Here is a 20,428-nt window from a genome sequence, read left to right as displayed (position 1 = left end):
GAAGAGAGAGCAGGCACGTGCACACATAGGGCCCTAGGGGTGCTCAAGCACCTGCCCTTTTTTTCGTGTTAACATTACATTTCTGTTAGAGATAATGGGAAAAAATGTGGCTACTGACCTCTCCAGTATTCTATCAAACCCATTTTTTTGTTACCTGGAAATTCTAAACCGCTTCTGTCTTTGTGGCTCCGCTTGGACTCAGAGCTGCGTGGAGGTGATCAGATTTTGATTATACCTTTGATTTACTTAGTTTTATAAAAAAAAAAAAAAACGCCCTTCTCACCCTCCGCGGGTGGTTTCTCCTCCAAGCTGGGGTCCTCTACCAGAGGCCTGGGAGCTTGAGGGTCCTGCAGTATCTTAGCTGTTCCTAGCACTGCACTTTTCTGGACTGAGAGGTCTGAGGTCTTTCCAGGTATCTGTTGTAGCCACTCCTCCAGCTTGGGGGTTACTGCCCCGAGTGCTCCAATTACCACAGGCACCACTGTCACCTTCACTTTCCAGGCTTTCTCCAGTTCTTCTCTGAGTCCCTGGTATTTCTCCAGATTCTCATGTTCCTTCTTCCTGATGTTCCCATCGCTTGGCACTGCCACATCCACCACAATGGCTTTCCTCTGTTCTTTGTCCACCACTACAATGTCTGGTTGGTTCTCCATTACCATCCTATCAGTCTGGATCTGGAAGTCCCACAGGATCTTTACCCTCTCATTCTCTACCACCTTCGGAGGTGTTTCCCATTTTGACCTTGGGGTTTCCAGTTCATATTCTGCACACATGTTCCTGTATATTATTCCAGCCACTTGATTGTGGCGCTCCATGTATGCTTTCCCTGCCAGCATCTTACACCCTGCAGTTATGTGCTGGATTGTTTCAGGCGCCTCGCTCCAGGGAGGAGAGAAGAGAGGCGGGAGTTTATTAGAAATTCACTTCTAAGTTATAGGTGGAACTGCTGGCATGGAGCAAGCCCTCCCCCCTTACTTACCGTTACTCAGAGCCCTGTTTACACTGATCCAGATTCCAGCTCAGACCAGGAAAACAAAGACGTTCATGGATCTATTTGTCTGGAGGTGGATGATCAGAATGGAGCAGAGCAGGAAGCTTAGATTCGCCGATTGTAGCATTTATGTAACATCTACAAGCTTTTTCGTCTGCTCCTGATTCATAATGATTTGCATAAAGAAATACTCAGACATGCAACTTTGAGCTTAATATTATCTATAGATGTCCACCTTCAAGAGAAAAAATGATACAAGAACAAGTAGAAACACCAAAAACACAATTATCATCAGATTGAGTCTTTAAGAAAATGAAAGGGATATTTATCATGATATCTGTTTGAACACTGTGTTCTCAGGATAAATATTCTAAAACTTTACAAGGAAAATTATTTATTAATGACAAAAACAATCGGGGAAAAAACAGTCAACCAGGGTAACCAAATAAAAGAAAACATCTTACAGGTGCACACATATTCATTCACTTTTGGTTTTTTAAAATAATAACACTGAAGACATTAAATTCTATTCTACCATTTGTGACAGTCTGGTTAGTTTCGTATTATAGTTACAATTTCTAATCAAACCAGGAGAAGTGTTGGAATATTCTACACTTCAGAGGGGTTTGTGCATCATTTCTTAATGAGGTGAGGGTTTCTGTGGGAGGAGGAGGTGCAGGATGCAGGAGTATGCATCCTCACCAGACATGTCTGAGCAGATCCCCACAAAGGATGAGGTGAAAACACCTGGACTCAAAACAAAGCAAGGCAGACAGACAGACAGACCGACAGACAGGCAGGCAGGCAGGCAGACAGGCAGGCAGGCAGGCAGGCAGACAGGCAGGCAGGCAGGCAGACAGGCAGAAAGACCGACGGGCAGGCAGGCAGACAGACAGACAGGCAGGCAGGCAGGCAGACAGACAGGCAGGCAGAAAGACCGACGGGCAGGCAGGCAGGCAGAAAGACCGACAGGCAGGCAGGCAGACAGACAGGCAGAAAGACCGACGGGCAGGCAGGCAGACAGACAGGCAGGCAGGCAGGCAGACAGGCAGGCAGGCAGGCAGGCAGACAGGCAGGCAGGCAGGCAGGCAGGCAGAAAGACCGACAGGCAGGCAGGCAGGCAGGCAGAAAGACCGACAGGCAGGCAGGCAGACAGACAGGCAGAAAGACCGACGGGCAGGCAGGCAGACAGACAGGCAGGCAGGCAGGCAGACAGGCAGGCAGGCAGACAGACAGACCGACAGACAGGCAGGCAGGCAGGCAGACAGGCAGGCAGGCAGGCAGGCAGACAGGCAGGCAGGCAGGCAGGCAGGCAGAAAGACCGACAGGCAGGCAGGCAGACAGACAGGCAGAAAGACCGACGGGCAGGCAGGCAGACAGACAGGCAGGCAGGCAGGCAGACAGGCAGGCAGGCAGACAGACAGACCGACAGACAGGCAGGCAGGCAGGCAGACAGGCAGGCAGGCAGGCAGGCAGGCAGAAAGACCGACAGGCAGGCAGGCAGACAGACAGGCAGAAAGACCGACGGGCAGGCAGGCAGGCAGGCAGACAGGCAGGCAGGCAGACAGACAGACAGAACCTCCGGGCAGGTTCTCCTCCCATATGTCGCTTCATTTACTTCACAGCATAACTGCTGCGTCCACGTGTGGGCGGGGGAGGGGGGAGGCGACGGGGATCCCACCATCCAATCAGCTGTGAGTAGCGCGCGAGCGCCTTAAAAGCTGCGCGCGCGCGGCGTCTGGAGCTCAGTCTGTGCCAGTGGAGACTGCGTGGAGACTGTTTGTAGCAGAACTTTGCCGGATCTTTTGTTCTCTCAGGAGGAGAACCATGAGGCTGATCCAGAACATGACGACCATCACGGAGTTCTGCGCTCCGGAGAACCAGCCGCTCAGCCGGGTCATTAAGATCGCTGTCGTAGGGGGAAGCGGAGTGGGGAAGACGGGTAAGAATGCAAACCGGTCTGTCCAAAGGTGGGCTTCAGGCGCAGCCATGAATAACCACTGCGGTGTTTCTGCAGCGCTGGTGGTGAGGTTCCTGACCAGGCGCTTCATTGGAGACTACGAGAGAAATGCTGGTGAGTTTCGGAAGAAAAGAAGCTTCATGGTGAAATTTGGCTTGTAATTTCTGAGGTTTTCCTTTTGCGCACGCAGGTAATCTGTACTCCAGAGAAGTTCAGGTGGACGGAGAACAAGTCACCATTCAGGTTCAGGACACGCCTGGGGGAGAGGTGGGTGCTGCTTCTCAGAAGAAAACATTTGTGGGTTAGGCTGGCTGACTGGATGCCCCCTCATCCTCTTTAAATGGAACCTTCCAACCTCCTGTAATTGAAGATGTCATTTTCCCTGAAGGATTGCCTTCATTCCACCCATCTTTAATAAGCTCTCATTTGGGGTAATGGCTGTCTGGGACAGCATAGGAGGATAGCTGGTTCAGTAATCCCATTTGTCTGCCCCACACAGCATTCCAGACCGTACTAAAGTTCAGGTGTAGAAAGCCTGCTCTGAATGGACCCTCCTTGTGTAAAACCATTGACATAATTCTTTCTTTGCTCCTTAGATGACTAATAACGGCGTCAAGCTGCCTGACCATGTGACCTGCTCCATCCAGTGGGCGGATGCTGTGGTGCTGGTTTACTCTGTGACAGACCGCCGCAGTTTTGATCTGATCAGTCAGCTGCACCAGCTGGTTGTCCGGGCAGGAGGCGCCATTGTGCCCCCTGTGATCCTGCTGGCCAACAAAGCTGACCTGTTGCACCTGAGGAGAGTGGACTCCCAGCAGGGCCCCCTCCTGGCTGGAGCCCTGGGATGCTCCTTCTATGAAGTGTCCGCCAGCGAGGACTACAACCAAGTGCACGGAGCGTTCCACAGGCTCTGCTGCCAGCTGGCCAAGCAGCCCCCCGCCCCATCCAGCTCGCCACACACTGGCGCCAGCGCTGCCCCAGAGAAGAGACGCTCACCACTCATCCCCCGGCCCAAATCCCCCAATATGCAGGACCTGAAGAGGCGCTTCAAGCAGGCGCTGTCGGCTAAAGTCAGGACTGTCACCTCGGTGTGAAGGGAGCTGAGAGGTGATCTGGACCGGTCAGAGTTAAGATTCATGCTTCTCCACTGAAGCGGAGAGGGCAGACGAGGCATGAACAGTCAGCAGGAAGGAGACGCGGCTTGTCGGGGAGGAGCCCACCGTGTCAGATGGAAGACATCCTGGGGGGAGGTTCAACATCAGCTGAGGAGGAGAGGAGCAGCTGAAGGTGTGGAACCCAGGTCTGACTGAGCTTCGTTACAAACTGTCCCTGAGGCTCTCCTGGCATGGGGATGCAGTGTGTTGGCATGGGGGTGTCTGTGGCAGCTCTTCAGACTGCCTGGAGTCGTACCAGCATCTTCACCCAGAGCTGTGATGTCAGCATCTCATGTGTAAATATGGTGTTTGTATTTTGCAGCTCCACCATGGGAGAAGAGATGTAGCATATGTTGGTCACGACCACTATTGCACTTTATACAAATGTAAATGTCCAGAGGGCCTAGTCTTATTTATTTGGTTACAATTTTGTGCATAATAAATGTTTCAAAACAAATTATTGTTTGTTGCTCAGATGCATGAGGCTGATGAAAAGACTAAGGTTGCGTCAGAATTCCTTCCCTAATCACTATATAGAGCGTTCACCATTTTCTGGTGCTGTCCGAATCAACAATTCCAAATTCCACTACCATTTCCCAGAAGTCTTTGCGAAAAACTAGTGTGCATCAATATTATATGCTCACAAAATTGTCAAACATAGACCACAATGCACTGTGTCTGAACCATTATTGCCCCAAAATTTATTTACATTCATTTTTTTTAAAATATCAACTTTTTTAATTTTTTTTTAACTTGTCCTGTCCAACAGCTGGGCAGACAGACGAGAGCTGAGGGCCTCTTGTGTTGGACATATTTTGCTTTAACAAGAGGGGTTATTAATCTTCTGACAAACCAAAGGTATGTCTGAATAAACCCCTTTTGTAATTGAGGCCAAACTTTATTAATTTCAATCATGTCTGAAAATCTTTGGTGTTGGACCGGACGGAAAAGGAAAGAGGGGAAGAAAAGAGAGGGTCGCTAGAGAGAGGGGGGGTAGGGGGTGATAATAGGAGGGGAAGGGGGATAAGAAGACCATGAAGCAGCATACAGCAACAAGTTTACTGGTTGTTAATCATTATGGTAAGGTTCAAATGTAGTACAAAAAGGGCGGGGCCTGTCCACACACACACTCAAATGTTATAAACACACCTGCTAGCTGCAAAAATGTCCACCTGTCGACATGTACACAAAACAGATAGTGTTCACACGCATACTTATGCCTTAAAACCAACTAGTGTGAAATATTTCAGTCATTCAGTCATGCAAACTGTTAGTGCAAAGGTGAGCTAACACCAGTGCTCAGGTGAGTGTTTATGTTCTTCTAAAATGGATGGTGGAACGTGAAAAGAAGGAGGGAGAGTGCCCAGCCATCCCCACCCCAAGACCCCCACCGCAGCGGCAGCCGGAATCCCCCCAACGCCACACGGGAACCGGCAGGGAACAACCGCCGCCCGGGCGACCAAGCCCGCCACCCAGGCCAGGGCCAGCAGGGCCGCCGCAAGGCCCCCAGAGCCAGAGGCCAGGGAAGCACGGAGGGAAAGAGAGCGCCGCCCCAGCCCAACCAGGAGAGCAGCCCCCCCCGCCGCGCCGGGAGAACCCAACGCAGAGCCCCACCGGAGAAGGACGCCCACAGCCCCAAACGAGCACCCCACCACCACCCAGGAGTTCCGGGCATCCCCCCGCCCCAACCCCAGGTACGAGCCAGGACCCCCCAAGGGAGACCCGCTCCGCACTCCAGGCAGCCACCCGCCCGGCCCACGGTTGGTCCAGGGAGGAGCGAGGCAGGGGGCCCGCCGCCCCCGCCCAGGAGGGGGGAACCCCGGGGAAAAAAAGAGGGCCCACAAGGGGTGTTATAAATATGGCCCGACCAGGCTCGGCCACAGTTGGAAATTTGGCGGGGCCCAGCACTCAGGAGCAAGGACCAGAACCCACCCCCCAGGGACCAGACACCCCCGGCTCAGATGTAATGTGAACTCCCCCACCGCGCGGAGAGAGCACCGCCGGGCCCAGGAAGCCGGCACCCCGGGGACACGGCCGCCGTTGCAAAGGGGCCCGCACCCCCCACCAGGGAAGAGGCAGGGGACAGATGGACCCAGGTCCCACCTTCCTTGCAAAATGTGTGTGCGTGTATGTGTGTTTGAGATGGTGTGTGTGTGCATGTGTGTGTGTTTATGTTGGGATGTATATATTGAGGGGGGAGGGGTGTGTGTACTAAGGGGGGTGCAGTCAAAATTGGCGGGTAGGGCACTAAGGGGACATCTCCTGATTACTCACAGTGACGTCCCCTCACCCTCCCCACCAAGGGGCCCTAAATGTCTAAGGTGCGGTTAAAATTGGCGGGTAGGGTGCTAGGAGGACATCCGCTGCTTGCTGGCAGTGATGTCCAAGCACCCCCCCTACCAAGGGCCCTACATGTCTAAGGTGCAAATAAAACCGAAAGAGGGGGGGCCCACTCCATACGGCAACCATAGGAGGGGGGCCACTGCCTAGTAAACCCCCCCCCAAGGCTCATCGCAGGCTAAGCCCCCCACCCCCTCACCGTATTATGAGGTTATATGAGGAAGGGGGTAAGTTGGGGACAGCTGATAGACTGTCCCCCGGTGGTCAAACAGGGAGGGGTCACAATATTTGTGACCCCTCCCTGTGTCGATCCAAACCGGAAGTGGTTCCAAGAAGCCAAAATCTCATGGACTTCTATAGAGAAATAAACAGCTGTTGCTCATTCTATTGGTCAGAATAACCATTCGGGATCTGATACCTTACATAACATGTTCTTAATTAACCCTTGTGCTATCTTAGATGACCCCCCCCTTACACTGACGTGTTCTCCCTACCATGACAAAGGTGGATAAAGGTGGAAAGATTTCATGTAATCCATGGACACCAGTGAAGATCACAAATCATTGAAGAAAAAAGGATCAGAGCACTGTCTAGTGGGTCTAGATGACCCAACTCCCAACGTTAAAGTGCCTAGGATAGCACGATAACTATTTTTTAGTTATTGAAGTTATAAACTGGCCAGTCAGGTGTCTCAATAGTATGTGGTGCCTGCTGAGCCCCACATCCAACGTTTTTGACAGATTTCGGACCAATTACTGCTTACTGATGCTGTCTGGCTCCATCATGGCCACTGAATTGACTTCATTTGGTTGCTGCTGTAATTAACCCTTGTGCTATCCTAGGCACTTTAACGTTGGGATATATATGACAGACGTCACGCTCACAAGGTCCAGTTCTGCATTTGAAAAGTGGAGTCAGTGTAACGGTCTTGGCTGCCTGGGACTGAAAAGGGATGATGCACAGGAGCTGTGTGACTCATGAATGTTCCATGAACAAAGCAGCTCTTATGAAAGCACAAAGACAAGGGATAAATTCAGAGCTGCTCTTCAGATCCTGTGATCTGATGAGGCCACACGCTGCAGCGGCTGGCCTCATCAGAAAAAAGTGAAGCCTTGTTAATAGATGCAGATTTAGTTACTGAGATGGGGTGTCTTTTTTCAAACTGCTTTATTTTTTATGAAGATGAGAGATTTCCCACAGATGTTTCCTTACAGAACAATCCCCTGGTCATTCAGAGTTTTGCAAAGTGTGGAGGCGACTGGCATGACTGCGTTCATTCAGGCCAAGATGATTCCAGCAGAGGTGGAGGCGGCAGTGCAGACCTCAGCAGACTGTGTGAAATTCTTCTGCTCCTCTGCGTCATGGCAGAACGTGGTGAGGTGATGCTGCTGCCATCAGAGGGTGTGTTTCCTTTCGGTGGTGTGCTCTCTGCTGTAGAGTTCACACTAGTGTTGAAAAGCCGACTTACAGCTCAGCCTCATGTATGAAAACAACTTGATGGATTTTAGCCCTAACATTGGAAGCCTGCAGGTCAGGAATGTGGATTTCTGATGGTTCAGAGAGCAGAGGTGAGCGTTCACAGGGCTGTGCCTTCGTGACCCTCTTTTTAGACGCCGATATCTGGCACCAGCCGTGGAGTGGCAAAGAGCAGCTCAGGGATATCTGTTGACCGCAGCAATCGGGTGGAGAGAAGCAGCACCTGGAGTGGAGCATAACATGAAACCTGATCAGAAGCCATGTTGCTGCTACTTCACACAGTTAAGGAAAAACAAAAACACACAGATTTATCATAGCAAACGTGCAAAGGGGACATGGATGTTTATTCAGGCACAGAAGCAACATGCAGAATGTGCTTCTCTCAAGTGTTACAGTTCTATTCTAAACATCTTTACAAAGTCTTCCCAGTTGTCCTTTGATTATGGTGGCACTGTTTTGACCCAAAATCCAAAAACCTGTGTCATTTTCTAGGACATAGTTTCTGCAGAGCAGCAGGAGTTCATTGGAAATTCACCTCTGAGTTGTGGGCGGGACTGCCGTTCCAGAGAACTCCCTGTTTGCGCTCACTCCTGCCAGCTTACAGCCCCTCGCACCCCAACCCAACATTGGTGGTGCAACAAAAATGGCAGCAATATCAGATCTGTCCCTCCGTCCGGTTCTGATCCAGATTCCAGCTCAGACCAGGAAAACACAGACATTCATGGATCTGTTGGTCTGCAGGTTCATTCATCAGAATGGAGCAGAGCTGGTGGTCCATCCCAGTTTATTTTCTACTAAACAAAGCTTCTCCTTTTCCTATCTCATTACCCAAAGAGGAGCCGTTTGTTTAAATGCAGAAACCTGTTTATGAATGTGAATGAAGTAGACTTGATGGTGGTTAAACCTAAAAATAGCAAAGAAATCTAAATGAAAAATAGCAAGTGATACAATTTCCATCATTTGTGCACTTTTTAAGTAAAAATGGTTTTATTTTTTCAAAACAATATTGCTCCATGTCTTAAGTTTCCACAGAAAAAAGAAAACTAAGCTGAACACATTAGTGAGAGCAGATCTTTGGATCCCCAGAGGAATGACATGTTCAAAATAAAAGACGCTGGTTCAAATTTAAGGGCCGAACTCTCCGCTGCAAACACTTTCTGATTCTGTTTAGTGTGAATCAACTCAGTTACTGTTTGCTTTGTCCTGAATTCTCAGTTAGCAGCACAGCTTCCTAGAGCCGTCTGAAATCTGTGTGATTGACAGCACACTGCTTTGAGCCTGGACCAGAACAGTTCCTGAAAGCCAACAGCCTCCTCCAGCAGACGGGTCACCAGCATCAGAGCTGCAGACAGCAGTCCTTGTGTGGACTGGGTTCCGCTCATGCACAGCCTGCTGGAGTGTGTGTTGGCCTGCACCTTATTGCACGAGCTTGTCTTAAATTTAGTTCTTCTGATTACATGAGGAAGACTTTGGTGGTTGCCGACCCTTTCATTGCCTGTGGCCTGGCTCCCTAAGCCTTTTATTAGGTTGAGCCCATTTTACTCGGTCTGATGTCCCTTTAGGTCTTCCTCGCGCTCCTCCCAAGGAGAGAAAGCCGCTTCGTCTGCGTGTTTAGTCTGAGTGTGTGGACTGCATAAGCAGGAAGAACTTGGACCACCCAAACGCACAGACAGGAGGGCAGACACACAAACCTGTGTTTGTGCACCATAATGTGTCCATTAGATGCCCCCACCATTACTTTCTGAGGCACATGTGCAGCTGTGTCAGAGCATGTGTACAATGAAGATGCTCTCAATGTTAAAGGTCACACAGTGAAACCCTCACTACAAGAACATAATGGGCTGTGCAGAACTGTGTCATGCATTTCTGGTTAAAAATAAGATAGCTGAGTTACTCCGCCTTCCAAAAATGATGGAACAGCACATCAAGCTGCTACTGCGGTATCCCTGAATGCACAGCATCAGCTAAATGTAACTCCTTATTGAGTTTCTACACTTTGCCAAAAGTGGGTGAGTAATGGAAGAAGCGGGTGTTGTAAACATTCAGCGAGACTGTTTTTATTTTCAGCATATTCCTGATGACCTGATCAAATCCAGATGGGCGATGGCGTTGAAGAAGAGGAGCTGTCCCTCTTTTCCCCCCTTCCAGATGTCCTGGGGGACCAAACCCAGCCTGTGATGACTGACAGGAGCAGACTATGGATGTAGTCTGTTCTGACCATGACTACTGCTCTACTACTGAGCCGGCTGCCCTAAACGTAGCCTGAGTGGAAACGAGGATCCCTGCTCTGAACTAGCAAGGCTCAGGCGTCAGATGGAGGAGTTTGCTTTGCAGCGGTTTGCCTCATCTGATGATGACATCAGTTTCAATATAAGGTTAGCTGTACATTTGTGAGCGTTTTATATTACACAGAAACACAAATTATTAGCAATTAGCATTAGTATACTGTGCTAGTGTGTTTTTATAGAGATGTTGAGGTCTCCAAGACAGTATTGTTATGAAAAGATATAGGTCTACATGTTCCATGCTAAGTTGCAGTCGGTTGTTGGAGTCTAGACATGCTCGTTTACACGACTGTGGCTGACATGAACCCTGCAACCACACACAGTTTGAAGGTTGTGCCCACCTTCTGGAAGCAGATTTCATTTATTGTGAATTTGAGGAGCTCCAGGGGAGATCTAGTAAACTTCAGACATTTTTAAGTTAACACTGTTCTGCTAATGACTGCTCGGTCTGACATCGATCGCGGAAGTAATTTGTGTTTTCAGGGAAAATAAAGGGGGAACTTCAGTTCCACTGAGTAAAAGACTAGCCGTACTTTATTCTCCTCCTAACGTTCTTAGTCAGGTATCTGTGAGGAAACTCAGAATTATGAGATTAAAGTCAGTAAACTATATATTTCAAGGTCACATTCTGAAAAGAATTCCAGAAGTATCTAAGATCAGAATTTGTAGAAAAAACTTAGAATCCTGAGAAAAAATAATCAAACTGTAAAATAGAAACATTTCAAGATTTGTTCTAAAATTTGAAACAAAGGACAAATAAGATGAAAGCCCGAGTTTTGAATTGTGGTTTTTCTACTGGTGACCTCTAATCTCTTAAATGGCAATAACACTTCCATGGTGAAGCTAGGTTTATTTTTAGGAGCATTTTTTCAGTTTTACACATTTAACATCCTATTAGTAAAATCTAATCAGCTCAATGTCTTCATCCAAACAACTCAGGACAGAAAAAACGTAAGGAGTAAAGTCAAACCCCTCTCATGTCTCTGGCGAGCCCAAACCTGAAGCCCCAGGTGAGGCCCTCCTGCAGATGCAGCCAGATGAAATTTTCTATTGATATGCTTCCAAATGGTGTTTCTTTCTGTTTTAAAAGCTACAGACTTTAAACTGTCCATTGCTGTGTTCCTACATGCCTATTTATTGTGATGTTAACAAGTCTGGGTCAAACAATAGTCAATTTTAAGTAACATGCATTTGTTTGACAAAAATATACATCCTCCATTAAATCTAAAATTGGCCAACAGTAATTTCTAATATTTCCATGACGTATAAAATAAAATTTTCATCCAGACTTTTTAGGATAAAAAACTTCCATAAAATATTAAAGTTTGGGTTTAAACATTCATGTAGCACCAATAAAATAGTAAAGGTGACCTTTATTGAACATCTTATGCAGCAAACACTGCTTAATAGCGTATTTGACTCTGGATTCTTCTCCTTTCACCCATAAGGAGTTCCTCAGGGCTTCATCCTTGGCCTTTTTCTGTTTTGTATGCTGTGTTTGCATACTTATTGAGATCAAACCTAACTGACTTACCTGACTTCCTGGTTTGTGTGAGTTAACTGTCTCCTTGATGAGACGAAGCTCTGAAGGTGTGACTCCTCCAAGCACAAAGAGGAAGAGCAGATTGTTGTCACTGGGATGTGGGCGGCTCACCTGAAATGAAGGGAAGAGATCCACGATTGGTCATTTTATTTTTAGGTTGTCAGTGCTGTAGAGTATGCTTCTTAGAATAGATCCTAACTACACTGTTTTATCCAGGACAGATTTCCTCTGCAGCTGAAAGGACGTGTGTGTGTTTGTCCTGAGGCTGAGTCACAGCTCAGCGGGATGTGTGTGTTGTTGTGCTGTTAGGGACGGCCGGCTCAGTGCCTCTGAGGCTGCAGACAAAGCCCCCAGGGTGAGGGCTTTTCACACTGATGTCTGACACGTGGACACTGAGGGGGGTGTGGACAGGTGTTTACATGCAGACCCAAAGACAGATGTGCCCCATCCCTAACGGGAGGAAACTGACTTTTAAAGGTGTGCTTCCAAAGCAAAGCCCAGTTCAGGGCTTCTGCTGAGTGGTACCGGCTGTTACTATACAGTGGCAGGCTGCAGAGCAGCTGTCAGGACAAGCCTGTGAATAAAACCTGAGCAATCAAACCTGCTGGAGGTGGAACTAAGAGGGAAGAATGGCTGTGCATGTGCAGCAGAAAGGGCTGGATTGAGGCGTGTCAGAGAGGCTTCAACACGTGTTGGAGGAGACAAAAGGGAGCTAAGGTTTTCTAGTGAATTCTGTGGACTCCTTCCTTGCATATGCAGACAGAGAGGCCACAGGAACATGTGAGCGAGCATCTGCACCTGTGTGCAGCTTCAGACACTCTGTGAACCATGTGCAGTAACATGGGATGGATGGGGAGGGGAGAGGTGTGAGGTGAAATGTGGCAGGCAGGCTGTTGATGGGGGATAACAGCCTGACACTTCAGAAAGAGGTCTTAAATAAAACATTTAAATAGGAATTTCCCCCCAGTATTTGCTTTTCCAAACGATAAAATAGATTTCTTTTTGGAATTAAAAGTTTTGATTTTGATTGAATCAAAGACTAATACATTTATTTAACCCCTAAGAACCCAGAGCCATTTTTCCTTAGAGGAAAATCACGTGGGATATGTTACAAACCCCAAGGACAACAGAACACTGATGGTTTTTTGATTACACCGATGTCACCATGAGTTCTTATGGGTTAAGCAAACATTTGACCTCAAACTGATTTACTCAGTTAGTTGAAAACACTTAATTTAACATATCAGTATGTTTTCAATGAAATCCTTTGGTCCCCTAAATTAGCCATAATTTAGATAAAGATAATAATAACAATCCATTTTATCGAAAGTGCCTTTCTTGCCACTCAAGGACACTGTACATTACAGAAAAAATAAAACCAATAAATAAAAGCAAAACGGATGGATGGGCAATCAAAGAAGAAGGGCAGATTTAAAGAGGTGGGGTTTGAGTCTGGATTTAAGGATAGGTAACAAGTCAATGATACGGAGGTCCAAGGGGAGAGAGTTCCACACTCCAAGGGCCGAGTGGCTGAAGGCTCGGCTCCCCATGCTGACAGGCAAGAGTCGGGGCAGGCGGCAGGCAAACAGAGTCAGAAACAGAAGACCAGGTCCAATGAAGGCAGAATGGCACAAACAATACTTTGCATAGTAAGCTATGGTTGATGAAGAGAGTCAGGTGTGTGGCTTCATGGGAGCACTGAGGGTTGCTGGGAGTTGTAATAATAATAATAATAATGGATTAGATTTATCTGCGCTTTTCAAGACACCCAAAGCGCTTACATTGTGTCCATTATTCATTCACTCCTCATTCATACTTGGTGATGGTAAGCTATGGTTGTAGCCACAGCTGCCCTGGGGCAGACTGACAGAGGCGTGGCTGCCATTTCGCGCCTACGGCCCCTCTGACCATCACCGGGACATTCATGCACATTCACACACCAGTGGAGCCACACTGGAGGCAAGGAGGGTGAAGTGTCTTGCCCAAGGACACAATGACATTTGGCTGGTGGGAGCGGGGAATCGAACCGCCAACCCTTCGATCATTGGACGACCCGCTCACCCACCTGAGCCACTGTCGCCCCAAGTAGTAGTGTGGTTAGAACTCTGGGGACGGCTCTCGCTGGGGACCAGACTTCTGTCAACTATAAAAAATTTTTCTCTAAATTGGTCAGAATTCAGAAAGAAATTGGAGTTCTGCCAAAACAAAGTCAAACCGTAAAAAAGGGGGAAAAAAATTAAGAAAAGTTTTGAAAAAGAAAGTAAGAACCGGAGAATAATGTCAGATATTTGAAAATAAGGTCAAAATTCTGGAAAAAGGTAAGATTTTTAGGATTAAAGTCAATATGTACATCTTTTTTTTAAATACCTCTGTTATTTTTTGTAGAATCAGAATCAAATTTGTTATTGTTTCTGAAATTATACTTTAGAAAATGACCCATAATTGTCCCTTTCCGCTACTTGGGCATTTGAAAGCAATAAAAGGTCTGAGAGAAAAGAGAACAAAAAAAGAAGCAAGAGATCACATAAAAACCATGAGAATGTCTGTTTTTCCAGAATTAAAAAAACAAAATGGAGAATTTTTGAAATTTCTGATCATGTTAGTGATGAAAAATAGCCTCCTCAAGTTGACTGACTTATCTTTTCTTATTTTTTGAGAGAATGTTCTTGCATTCTTCAAGAATCACAGAGCTCTGAAAACCACAGAGCAAATTCTACTTAGATAAAAAAAACCTTTTAAATGGGGTGTATTTTGTGAAGAGACCTTCATGAACATGCTGAAGCCCGTCTTGAGCAGCTCTGTCAGGCCTCCAGACATATGCTCCATGTCAGGACACTCAGACCGGTCGAGGCGGAACACCTCCTCCAGGATCTGCTTCAAGAAGGGACGGTAGGTGGCCTTTACATGGAAAAGTCAAGCACAAACATGTGACGATTCATAGGCAATGCAAACACCAACATAGGGTTTTTACACATAAGGCAGTATTTTCTATGAACATGAGGACATCCCCTGATTTTAGCCCCCCCACACACACACAGTGGATGTCTTTGTTTATCCCACATCAGAGGTTTGCATTTCTGTGTGAGGCAAACAGCTCGCTGAGTCACTTCATGAGGAGGAGGAGAGGGACAGCAGAACGGTGCTCTATTAAACACGGCTAAAAACAGCTCATTGATAACCTTGAGTGGGAAACAAAGACATTAAACCACTTCTGAATAAACACCTTGCAGCTAAATTCAACCCAAAACTCCCCATTTCTAAAATGATGAGAGTTATCTAAAAATACCCATTCTATTCCAAACACAAGTATTTTTGGAATAAACCATTGGAGTATTTACAACAACTCAGTTTATGTGCTTGACAACAGCAGACACAAAGAAAAAGGCTAAAGTAGAATCCAGTTCTCTCTTAGTCAGACAAACGTTCTTGACGAAGCACAATTTTATAACCTAAACTACTTCTTAATAAAAGTCTTTTATTTATGTGAGAGAAAAAACTGTTTATTTTGAACAAGGACTAAACTTTCTCTAACCAGCAACTCCTGCAAAATAAACCCTTTATAGCCCTCAAGGTTGCAGGATCAGGAATTTAAGGTCCAACTGTTTTTTCTCAAAAGAGAGCAGACTGTTTCTCTCACAGAACCTTAAAGAATTATTTAAGATCAGAACTGTGTGTGACTATGCAGGTTAAGCATGTGTTTAAATGTCTATCTAGGATATCAGTATTTTTTCTACCTTTCCCCCTTTGGAGGGGGAAAAATGTTCATCCCCCCACCGCGAAAAAACTGTGACAAAATACGCCAAATATGTTCAACTTTAATACCGTCTCAAAACATTCCTGCTGCTAGAGACTAGAACAATTAAATAAAGGATTGTTCACTCTGTAAGAAGAATAATATTGAACCTATATGAAAAAAGAAACACAAAATTGTGTTAAAGGCTGCAATGTGCTTTGTGCTATACCTCTTTTCAAAACCAGGTTGCAGGTTTGTTACTGCAACTCTCAAGTTGTGCTGAGCATAGCTCTGTTCTTTGATTTCAAAGTGGCAACAGCAGAAACTCTTACAAAGGCTACGTTCACACTGCAGGGCTTAATGCTCAATTCGGATTTTTTGAAAAAATCCGAATTGTTTGCTAGACCGTTCACATTTCCAAGTAAATCCGAACTTTAGTGATCTCCAGTGTGACCGTGACACGACCCAAACGAGACCCGCATGCGCAGAAGCCAGAAGAATACTCAACGGTGAACGACGTCACTTGTTGTTTGCGGAGCCAACGTTAACAATGGATGTCAACAACAGTGTTGTCAAAAGCGGAGCTCTTTTTGTAATATTAAATTTATTTTCACAAAGGAGCAGCACAATTACAATCTTCTCATTTTAAGAAGGCAATGGAGTCGGGATCGTCTGTACCCACTGTTGTGGAAGAGGAATGTGTATGTGCTGGAGCCGCGCGCCCGCGTGTGTGTGTGCAAGCGCGTGCCGCGAGGCGTCGAAAAAAAAAAACGAACCCGAGGCGTTTTTTTTTTTTGACGCTTTGACGCGTGGCGTTTTTTCGCGTCGGTGTGTACACTCACATTGGTGCCCTTTGTTTAGTCACGAGGCGTTAAACCGGCGAAATTCGTCCCGGTGTGAACGGGCCTTCAGGGTGGAGTCTGAGTGATTTCATTGAACTGATCCTCCTCAGCAGAGCTCAAACCAGCAGCTGCTGCTGCGTTATATGGATCTGCAGCCAGTCGTAATGAGCTCTGTTGTCTGGGGAATAAGAAAAATCCTCGCAGGGAAGACACGTACAAAGTGAATGATCCTTTATACAAGGAATAAATAAATTACATAAAGGATCATTCACTTTGTATGTTGTCAACCTGTGGGGCGCCACCCTGGGAGGCGCGGAGGCATTACATCCACTATACATGCAATGTATAGAAGAAAGAAAGGCAGGTGTAGGTATCCAATCATCAACTCAAGCATCAACGGCATTACCGTTCTTATAAGACGTTAGAACCGCCGTTAACAACAATAATTATGTTTTCAAATGTCACGGTTAGGATTAGGTTAATGCAAGTGATGCAAGACCCACGGATATGAGGTCTTTCATGTTTCACCGCAAAAAGAATTCCGACGTCCAAATATGGCCCCCTCCTCCCAGCCTTGTCCCACCGGGTGACTCACACCCCCACCGAGATGCCTCTGCACCACCCCAGTTTTACAACCACTGCATTGAACTGTTGATTCAAGCATCACAAACACACTTCCATAATGGTTTATATCATTGACTGTATCGAAAAAACTGGACTGAGTGACCCCTCCCCCCATGACGTTCCAAACAGGAAGTACCTGCTGGCTCCAAGAAGCTAAAATCCCATAGACCTCTATAGAGAAATTAACAGCTGTTAGTCATTCTTCATGCTTCAATAAAAGCTAGTGGTCTCAAGCATTGACTGTAAATGAGAACTGGACCAAGTGAGTGTGATGTCACCCATGGAAAGTGGCTTACTTCCAGCTCCAACCAAATGAAATCAATTCAGTAGCCATTTTATATATTATCATTTATACGGATATAGTTTACTCTGAAAGGTTTAATGGGCCTATACCAAATTTCTTAAGCCTCATAGTAAACAGTATGCATATGATAATAAATTACCTTTGACACACCAAAGAACACATTTTTTATTAAATATTAGTCATTTTCCTGAGGTCTCGTCTTTTCCGACCTGGAAATAAGACCACTTGAACTCTGAAGCACAGCCTTTTGCTCCGTGTGGGTGCCGCCCATTTCATGATGTCAACCTAGAGTCGGCCTCGGCAGTGTGTCTGTGTTTCGCCCACAAACATCATCCAAACTTTTACAAAGATGGATGTTCATAACATCCCTTATGGGCCGCCCTTTTTTCCCCGGGGTTCCCCCCTCCTGGGCGGGGGCGGCGGGCCCCTGCCTTGCTCCTACCTGGACCAACCGTGGGCCGGGTGGGTGGCTGCCTGGAGTGCGGAGCGGGTCTCCCTTGGGGGGTCCTGGCTCGTACCTGGGGTCGGGGCGGGGGGATGCCCGGAACTCCTGGGTGGTGGTGGGGTGCTCGTCTGGGGCTGTGGGCGTCCCTCTCCGGTGGGGCCCTGCGTTGGGCTCTTCCGGCGCGGCGGGGGGCTGCTTTCCTGGCTGGGCTGGGGCGGCGCTCTCTTTCCCTCTGCGCCTCCCTGCTCTCTGGCTCTGGGGGCCTCGCGGCGGTCCTGCTGGCCCTGGCCTGGGTGGCGGTCTTGGTCGCCCGGGGGGCGGTTGTTCCCTGCCTGTTCCCGTGTGGCGCTGGGGGAATTCCGGCTGCCGCTGCTGCTGCGGCGGGGGTATGGGTGTGGGGGTGGCTGGGCGCTCCTCCTCCTTCTTTTCACATTCCACCATCCATTTTAGAAGAACATAAACACTCACCTGAGCACAGGTGTTAGCTCACCTTTGCACTAATAGTTTGCATGATTGAATGAATGAAAGATTTCACACTAGTTGGTTTAAAGGCATAAGTATGCGTTCGTGAACACTATCTGTTTTGTGTGCATGTTGACATGTGGACATTTCTGCGGCTAGCAGGTGTGTTGATAATATTTGAGTGTGTGTGAACAGGCCCCGCCCTTTTTGTACTACATTTGAACCGTACCGTAACGATAAACAACCAGTAAACCTGCCTGCTCTATGCTGCTTCATGGTCTTACCCCCCTTCCCCTCCTATTATCACCCTCCTACCCCCCCCTCTCTCTAACGTCCCTCTCTCTTGTTCCCCTCTTTCCTTTTCCGTCCGGTCCAACACCAAAGATTTTCAAACATGATTGAAATTAATAAAGTTTGGCCTCAATTACAAAAGGGGTTTATTCAGACATACCTTTGGTTTGTCTGAAGATGAATAACCCCTCTTGTTAGAATAAAATATGTCCAACACAAGAGGCCCTCAGCTCTCATCTGTTTGCCTAGCTGTTGGACAGGACAAGTTAAAAAAAAGGAAAAAAAAAAAAAAAAAAAAGATGGATGTTCATATTGAGCCTAGAAAATGAAAGCATTTTGGCCAAATCCAGCTAGCACTGAGGAGAAAGTGAGCGTGAGCCTGGAGGCCGTGCTGGCTATGCAGACTCGCTTTCACGGGTTAGGAGGGGCTGGTGCTCAGAGAGCAGGGTTTTAGAGAAATACTCAGAAAATGCCTGAAAAGATCAAAATACCACTTTGGGGTTGTGTTTGGTGAGGAATTTACATTATGATACACTTAAAAGCTCAAAAAACATATTTAGCATAATAAAGGCCCTAGAAAGGTAATTTGCCATCTCCTGGTGGAGGAGTTTAAATACCTTGGGGTCTTTTTCACGAGCGAGGGAAGACTGGAGCATGAGATTGACAGGCAGATCAGAGCGGCGTCTGTAGTTATGCGGTCGCTGTATTGGTCCATTGTGGTGAAGAGAGAGCTGAGGCAAAAAGAAAAACTCCCAATTTACCGGTCGATCTTCGTTCCAATACTCACCTATGGTCATGAGCTGAAGGAACGAGGTCCTGAATACAAGTGGCTGAAATGAGCTTCCTCTGTAGGGTGGCTGGGCGCTCCCTTAGGGATGAGGGGGGGGTGTGTGTGTGTGTCTCTGTCACCTGCAGAGACCTCGGAGTAGAACCGCTTCTTCTCCACATCCAGAGGGGCCAGTTGAGGTGGCTCGGGCATCTAGTCCGGATGCCCCCCGTGGAGGTGTTTCGGGCATGTCCCACTGGGCGGAGACCCAGGGGAAGACCCAGGACACGCTGGAGAGATTATGTCTGTCCGTTGGCCTGGCAACACCTTGGGGTCCCTCAGAGGAGCTGGAGGAAATGGCTGGGGCGAGGGAAGTCTGGGCATCTTTGCTTAGACTGCTGCCCCCGCGACCCGGTCCTGGATAAGCGGAGGAAGATGGACGGACGGATGGATGGACGGAAAGACCCTTTAATAACTTTCTTGAGGTCAGAAAAGGTATTTTTTGTATTGACAAGAGCTTTGTAAACAGTGCTCTGCTGGTATATGATAAAGAGGGAGCAAAGAAAATAATATTTTCCTAATATAGTATAAAGACAAAAGGGAGCAGGAACAATCTGTCCTTCTGTACCAGCTTGATTTATAAGCATCAGTACAGTTTACCAGAAATATTCCTGCAAAACGGCAATGAAAATGCCAGATGGATTTGGAAGGTTTTCAGTTCCCCCTTTCTATGTCAAAGCTGCCTTAATCCCAATAAAAATATGAACTCTTAATGATCTTAGAAAAATCTAATTCACCTCTTGACATTTATTGTAGCTGCAACATTTTTAAAACTAAGTATAACAGAATAATTAATACTCTCATCTGCTTTTGCTGGTTCAGAACTTATTCTACATCTTACACAACTTATCTGAATGCATTATACTTCCAAACCTGACAGTAATGATTATAAACTTCCATGATGCTTTATGATTTTACCCCCCCCCCCCCCCCCCCATTCGATAATCATCCTCCTATCCATCCCCCCAACATCCTTCTCTCTTCTTCCCTCTTCCTCTTTTCCATCTGGTCCAACAAAAAGCGGTTGCAAATATAATGAATATAAATAAAGTTTAGAGAAATTTAAAAAAGGGGTTTAATCAAATATACACCATGCGTGTCAGATGATTCATAACCCCATGTTGTAAGAGTAAAATATGTCCAACACTAGAG

General features: G+C 47.0%; 2 protein-coding genes across 2 annotated transcripts in view; one reads left to right on the top strand and one right to left on the bottom strand.

The window, feature by feature from the left end:
• The first annotated feature begins 2,700 nt into the window (after positions 1-2,700).
• rasl11b (RAS-like, family 11, member B) lies at positions 2,701-4,562 on the top strand. The gene is made up of 4 exons (XM_004067568.4): positions 2,701-2,933; positions 3,009-3,065; positions 3,142-3,218; positions 3,548-4,562. The coding sequence occupies exons 1-4, from the start codon at positions 2,819-2,821 to the stop codon at positions 4,043-4,045; spliced, it is 747 nt and encodes a 248-aa protein (XP_004067616.1). The 5' UTR covers positions 2,701-2,818; the 3' UTR covers positions 4,046-4,562.
• A 3,033-nt stretch (positions 4,563-7,595) lies between these two features.
• The window catches only part of scfd2 (sec1 family domain containing 2), a 124,505-nt gene continuing 111,672 nt past the window's right edge, over positions 7,596-20,428 (bottom strand). The window contains exons 7-9 of the mRNA XM_004067569.5: positions 14,513-14,647; positions 11,741-11,860; positions 7,596-8,144 (exon numbers count right to left, since the gene is read on the bottom strand). Of these exons, the coding sequence (XP_004067617.1) occupies positions 8,052-8,144; positions 11,741-11,860; positions 14,513-14,647 (348 nt within the window). The 3' untranslated portion in view covers positions 7,596-8,051. The remainder of the gene's footprint in view (positions 8,145-11,740; positions 11,861-14,512; positions 14,648-20,428) is intronic.

Source organism: Oryzias latipes, chromosome 4 (assembly GCF_053564925.1).
Source record: "Oryzias latipes strain Hd-rR chromosome 4, Olatipes_Hd-rR_3.1".
Lineage (NCBI taxonomy): Eukaryota > Metazoa > Chordata > Actinopteri > Beloniformes > Adrianichthyidae > Oryzias > Oryzias latipes.
The sequence above is the reverse complement of the archived record's forward strand: the minus strand, read 5'-3'. Positions and strand labels throughout refer to the sequence as shown.

Bases quoted from the DNA above. Each gene is read 5' to 3' on its own strand.
- rasl11b (XM_004067568.4), top strand. From the start codon at position 2,819: ATGAGGCTGATCCAGAACATGACGACCATCACGGAGTTCTGCGCTCCG. The intron at 3,066-3,141 runs GTGAGTTTCGGA...TTGCGCACGCAG, and splicing joins AGACTACGAGAGAAATGCTG to GTAATCTGTACTCCAGAGAA. The intron at 3,219-3,547 runs GTGGGTGCTGCT...TTTGCTCCTTAG, and splicing joins AGGACACGCCTGGGGGAGAG to ATGACTAATAACGGCGTCAA.